The following is a 6,913-nucleotide window of genomic DNA, read 5'->3' as shown; positions in this document are numbered from 1 at the left end:
TTCATGTTTTCTACTTGTAGGGTCGGTTTCATTAGGAAGTCATTCTTATTTCCTAGGTTTGCAAATGAGTGGCTCTTGAATTTAGTTAGTAATGTATAATACTTGGATTTCCTTTCTGCCTCTCTCTCTCTCTTTTAAATCAGGACCAAGAGAGGATTGCCCTTCTTATTGGTGTTTTCACTATTAAGTGTTTTCACTATTAAGTGTTTTCAAAGACTCAGTTTTATAATTTACTTACGCATGTTTGGGGGTTTTATTTTATTAATTTTAATTGTTATCTTTCATGTTTCCTTTACTACCATTTTGCTCTAGTTAGGAAATAAATCATTACTACATGACTACGCAAAGGACCAAAAAAAAAAAAACAAAACAGGACTAGTACTGTGCCTATTCATTCATTTAGATCTGTTTCAACATCTACTATGTGTCAGTACCTTGCTGATGCTGAGATACATAATAGTGAAACAAGTCACAGCCCTCGTGGAGTTAATTGCCTACTTTTACGGCAAATGAAAAGGAACCTGAGCCAGTGAAGGATACTGCGAATCAATAAGAAATGTATTTGTAAATACCGGATGGTCTCAGTCATAGCAGGAATCTAGAAAACCTAAATAAGGGACCAGGAAAAAGAATAACTATAAGAAAGAAAGAATCAAATCAACAAACAACTATGAACCAGAGATACACTATTGCGGGGGGGAGGAAATATTGGGGTCAAAATAAGGGGGGTGCAATTGTATGAGGAATAGAAAATTTTTTGAATAAAAAAAGAAATGTATTCGTTTTTCAAAGGTACACCATATATGTTGATATCAAAACGGCCGCAGTATGTAACATTTCGATTCTATTCCGTCCTCCACCACCCCCGCCCATTATAAAATTTTTGTCAATGACTGCCAAATCCCTTAAATACTCTGAGATGGATTCTAAGAGTCGGAGTCTCTGGCAATCACCCATCCACTGAACTACGGTGACCGGTTTCGCGAGTGCGCGTCTCCCAGGCTCAGACCACATTCTCACGGTGGGACTAGCAAGTGTTTCTCTGAGGCGTCCAGGATGCCTGCTACAGAGCTCAGGTCGGACAGCCCCGCGAGGGAAGACTCAGCTTAGCCGACATTAAGCGCAAATCCACATTTGTGCAAACTAAGGGAGCCCCGAAGCACCAGCGTTTGAAAAGGGATGGGGGAAGCCCCCACGCCCGAGCCACCCCTAGCGGCGCCCACCTACACGCATGCGCAGTGGCCGCTGGCGCGCCGCCTCGCAGTCTTCGCCCCGCCCCTCAGGCCGGAAGGTGCTGCCGGCGTTTCCGGCGCGCGGCGTCCCCGCGTCTGTCCCGGCGATGTCGTGGGTCCGGGCCGCTCCGCTGCGCGGGGCTCCAGGGGAGGAGGGTGATGTGTTTGACGAGGAAGCGGACGAGTCGCTCTTGGTGCAGCGGGAATGGCGGAGCCAAATGCAGAGACGAGTCAAAGTAAAGCGGAAGGGAGGGTGCGGGGGCTGGGAAAGGAGAGGGGCACCCTGATAAGCCGGGAAATGAGGAGCGGGCGCCGATTTGTGAAAAAGTTAGGTCCCGACCTGGCCCACCCCCATCACCGCTCGTTGCCATCCAGAACAACCCACATCCAGAAAGGGATTTCCCAGTTACTTGAAAGTCTGTGAAGCCACGGGTTGCGTTCTTTGAGCGCCTGGGAGTGCGATAGAGCCTGGGAACCGACTAAAATAAACTTTCTCTAGACCTTGAAAAGATCTTTAATGAGGATCACAGGGCAGGGGGTGGGGGAGAAACATAAACGCTGACAACACATATTATGTCTGTCGAAGTACAGGTATGCTTGGGTTGTTGCTCTAATGGATGAGGAGCCTAAAGTTAGGTGTGGCGTTAGTCAAGGAAAAGCGAACTTGAAATGTCAAAAGGCGATAAAGAAAAGGTAATGCGGAATACTGGTGGGTGTTAGATGGTTTCTTTTCTACTCATTAGGTGTGAATTTTCCATCTCTAATTTTAGTGTCACAATTCATTGAAACTAAGCCTAATAGTACACTCCCAGGTTTCTCTTCATCCAGAGCAGCACTCTCAGAGTTAAGGTCAGAGTGAGAACCAAAAAACAGGTTGATTTCCACTTATGTAGCCTTAGCCAACCATTCAGTTGCCCCTAAATCTGATGTTGACACTTTCAGAAATACTCTGTGAGAGGCTGAAATCTTTTCAGTGGGCCTCTTTGAGTGCTGTGGCACCACAGACGATGCAGGATAAAATCCCTGCCCACTGTTTGCAGTTTAGTTGAATGTTGGTATCAAGCAAAACGTCTAAGATCAGACTTTTCATCTTCCTTTTGTTAAGCCAATTTCCTCTTCCCCTGCTTAAGTTAGTTATTCAAGACCTTTCTTAGCCCTGTTTACTGCCCTAGCACCTCACCCACTCTCTCCAATCCAGTCAATTGCCAGCAGATCAGAATGTAATGCCCCATGTTTTCTTTCTCTGAATCTCTTTATCAGAGTTTTTTAAAAAAAATGTAAGAGTCAGTATTTTTAAATATCCAAAATATGTATAATGCAATGTTACTCGAGTAAGTTTAAATAAAATAGATTTCAAGAATAAAGTTAGCCGATCAGTTTTTTTAATGTGTTAAGTAAATATTTCAAAAATGGAATAAACCAATAATATATTTATGAGAAGTATAGTCCACTTTGGTTATGTGATTATACCCAATGTTTCAGAACCATGATGTTAAAAAACAGTAAAACTGAGTTCATCAGTTTTTTAAATTGGTTGTATAATTTTCCAGAAAAGCCTACTATGGTTCACTTGGTATTAGTTATTCCTGCAATTCCTTATTCTTTATTTTTAGGAAGGTTATAGAGATGGAATAGATGCTGGCAAAGCAGTTACTCTTCAACAAGGCTTCAATCAAGGTTATAAGGATGGTGCAAAAGTCATTATGAACTATGGACAACTCAGGGGGACTCTGAGGTAATTTTTGAAACAAATGCTGAATAATTTTAACTACTAATACCTGAGAATATTTATTTTTTAAAAAGTATGTAAAAATAAAATATTTAAACTGTAGTGTTTTTTCTAGCATCAAAGCCACAAGAACTGCAAAGTATAGAATATTACTTTCAAGAGTCAAAATCATCAGTTTGTGCACCTTAATATATGGGGAGGTTTGTCCTTTATTGCAAAGAAATGATGGGAAGGTGTGTATTTCTTGCTAACCAAGCTATCACCAGTCTCTGTCTTAAAAGTAATGATAAGGATCTTCAGGAATAAAACTTTTAGTTTTAGGAGAACAATATGGCAGACATTTAGGCTAGAAAGACATGAAAGAAATTATAGCTGGCAATAGAGAGAAAAATAACTACATTTACTTTAGTCCTGAATGTTAGATACCTGTCAAGATTCCTTAGTAATAATGGCATTTATCAGAGCCAAGTGGCCAAATACCACATGATGCTAGAAGCATGAAATTTGTTATGCTTTGCATTTGTCCTCTGTGATGCTTTCTACCTCTGAAACTGTCCCCTATATAGAGAAAAACAAAATGATTCTAAGAATCACTACTTCTAAAAAGGGTAGGAAATGAAAGTTATCAAAAAATAAATTCATTGTGGTTTTAGAAAATACACCTGTCAGCAATGAGAATTTATATATATAGTCTGCTACAATAGGAAATGATAAAGTATCCATCTTCACACCAAGTTACATTAATCTTTTATAAACTTAGAAAGCTTATTGCTAAATCACTTATATCACAACAATCATTTATAAAGCAATTTTCACAACAATCATTTTATGACATCTGAATAATCTGAAATGTTAAAAAGCAGAAGTACTGTCTATACTAGTTTTAAGAAACACTAGTTTTAAGAAAATGTTTGATGTCCTCAAAGGAGAAATTAATATTTCTGATTACTCTTATCTCCAAATTATATGCCTCTTCAACAGAACCTACACAGTCATACAAGGGAAAATCTAAAATTAGAAAAAGTAGATGTGGCTCTGTGAAGAAGATATTATAAACATTTTTTATGATTAAGTCTAATTGCTAATCTGTTGAAAGCTAATATCCATATGTGTGTGTTTATATTCATATACACATATATATGTATGTATATATATTTTTAGGTCCTGTTTTACCATTATCACTTTCCTGATTTTGACTTGCATATTATTATTAACCTATTTTTTTGTGGATTATGAGATGGAAGACAAACAAAAGGATTAGCATCAAAAATTCTAAAAGTTTTTCCAATTTAACTTTTGTTTATATCTTTATTCAGTGCTTTGCTCTCCTGGTGTCACCTTCATGATAATAGTTCGGCTTTGATCAGTAAAATAAATAATCTTCTGGATGCAGTTGGCCAGTGTGAAGAGTATGTGCTCAAACACCTGAAATCAATCACTCCGCAACCCCATGTAATAGATTTATTGGACTCCATTCAAGATATGGACCTCTGTCATGTAGTTCCAGCTGAGAAAAAGATTGATGAAGCTAAAGATGAAAGACTCTGTGAAAATAATGCTGAGTTTAACAAAAGTTGTAGAAAGAGTCTTAGTGGGGTAGATTGTTCATCTTTAGAATGTTGTAGAACACAGGAGCATGCACAGTCTGAAAATCCAAGCCTCACATGGATTTTAGAACAGACAGACAATTTAGTAAAACAGCTGGGTCTGTCAGTAGAGGTATTACAGCATCTCAGACCACTATAAAAAGTATCTTCACTTCTAATGAAAATATTCAGAACATTTCTTAGATCATTTTGTTTCTTAACATGCTAACCAAAATTGTACTTGTTTCTACATTGAACATTTCACTTACAGGGTTAGCCTTCATGGAAGTTTGAAATGTCTTCAATATTAACACTATTAAATGTAATATAACTCTGTTATTGAAAATGTTTATGTAGTTTAAGATACATTCACCTCTTTGTGTTTTTCATTTTCATTATGACAGTGTATCGTTGTCATTTTCAAATTTCTGATCAACACTAGGATTTTTCAGACTCTTTAGCAAAAGTGAACAAGAATCAAACGTTTCATAAGGACTTAACCCTACTTTCTGCTCAAGTTACAGTCAGGTGGTTAGGACCTCATCACTAGCTCACCAGACCAAAGTTAGCAAAAATACTCTCATGGCTAACATTGTGAACAGATAGACACACATAGGCATATCCAGATACGTGGAAATGTTGAAATTAAGAGACAATAAGCATAAGAAACCGAAGAAATATTAAATAGAATACTAGAAATTGATACTAGTTTCCCTTTGATTAAAAGAAACATACTGCTTCAGAAATAATACAAGAAATGTATTTCATGCTCACGTACCTACTTAGGCTTTCCAAGTATTTGGAAGTTAGCACTGTTGATCTAACAAAGTGCCAGATTATTTCTAAACTGGTTTTGTTTTATATTTATACGAGAATAAAACACTCAAATGACTGATTTTTGTATTATCTTGTACTGATGTTTTTAGTCTAGCATAGACAAATTAGATTCAAACTTTTACCCCAGGATATAAACATTTCAAGATCCAGGAAGGATTTTTTCATCCCTTTTTTTGCCTGGAACAAATTTATGTGAGGTGCCTGACTTAGAGACACCCAAATAATTGCTCTTTGTTGACAGCCTTAAAAGCTTCATCACCCATGTTTATATCTATCATTTCCTCTAAAAGACAGGCATACTGAGATAGAGAATCTGATAAAATGGGTTTATGAAGAGTTTTTTTAATATGCAATTGTGATCTTACAACCTCCTCAGAGTTCACAGAACACGAAAAAATTGAAGTGACAAATCTGAAATTGGAAGACTATAGTGTTTCAGAATTTATTAAAAAGAGATAAGTAATATTTGACTGCTGGGTAAAAAAAAAGTGCTCACTTTTACCTCCAGATGTGAAAACTATTTCAGAGATTTACTAATTTATTAACAAACTTATACGTCAAAAATCTTACTTTTCTTTTCATACGTATGGATGCAGCACAAATCTCAAATCCGCATGGAACATTATAAGCAGTATCCAAAGTCTTGATACTGCTGTCTGCCCTGCGTATTAAATAAGAAATATCTGTCTCTAATGATACATCTCAAAGCCATCCTGAGTGAAAATTTCAAGAGTGTATTTGGTAAATCTTGAGATTTTATCTGTGCTTATCCCAGTAACATTCCCTGAAGATAACGCCTCTTGCAACCTTTGGTAAAATTGTATTTTTTTTTTTTTTCCATAGAAATGGCGGTTGAGAATTAGCTGCGTTAATGAGGCCATTGGGTTGAAATCATCTCTTAAATTTCCTTTACCTTTTAAAAATATGAGCAAAATTTCCTGGACTGCACAGAAATTTTAGTGATAAGTTTATTACACCTGTGCTTCCTGACCATGCGCCTCTATAGTAGAATTGGCAAGAGTGAGGGAAAGAAACTGCCCACCTTGTGTCTTCTGTCTTACTTCATATTGTAGGCCAGCTAGACATTTCCATGAAAAGACCCTAGGTAAGTATAATTATGGAGTAAGATTGCCTGAGCAGTCATACTGGCTTCAAGACCCAGCATCCAAACATTAGGCCTAGGTAATATTACTTCAATAAAACAGAATTTTCACCGTGTTATTTCTAGATGTGACATACCTAGGGAAATCACAGATTAATACTTTTCTGACCTTTCAGTTGCAGAGGCCACCAAAATGTTGGCCTACCTGCAACTACCTACCTGCATTCTTACATAATTTATATCCTTAGCACTATTATTAACTGCTTTGATGGCAAGCCAAAAACATAAAAGCCTTGAAAAAAATCTAAGTTGTGAGTTTCACCCATCTTCAAACTAAAGCTAAAGGTTCTGTGTTTCAATTTATTACATGAGAGTTACATATATTGGGAGAGAAAGAGCAAGAGCTTATAGGCCCTATTTAAAATTT

The 6,913-nt window shown here is 37.2% G+C and overlaps 1 protein-coding gene across 1 annotated transcript; it reads left to right on the top strand.

The window, feature by feature from the left end:
• Nucleotides 1-1,339: 1,339 nt before the first annotated feature.
• YAE1 (YAE1 maturation factor of ABCE1) lies at nucleotides 1,340-4,707 on the top strand (the record flags this gene model as incomplete). Its single annotated transcript, XM_084229175.1, has 3 exons — nucleotides 1,340-1,468; nucleotides 2,846-2,967; nucleotides 4,278-4,707. 3 exons carry the CDS (start codon nucleotides 1,340-1,342, stop codon nucleotides 4,705-4,707), a joined length of 681 nt encoding a protein of 226 aa, XP_084085301.1.
• Nucleotides 4,708-6,913: the final 2,206 nt, after the last annotated feature.

This window comes from Talpa europaea (assembly GCF_964194135.1).
Source record: "Talpa europaea genome assembly, chromosome: 3".
Lineage (NCBI taxonomy): Eukaryota > Metazoa > Chordata > Mammalia > Eulipotyphla > Talpidae > Talpa > Talpa europaea.
Note: the sequence above shows the minus strand (reverse complement) of the source record. Positions and strands in the feature narration are given on the sequence as shown.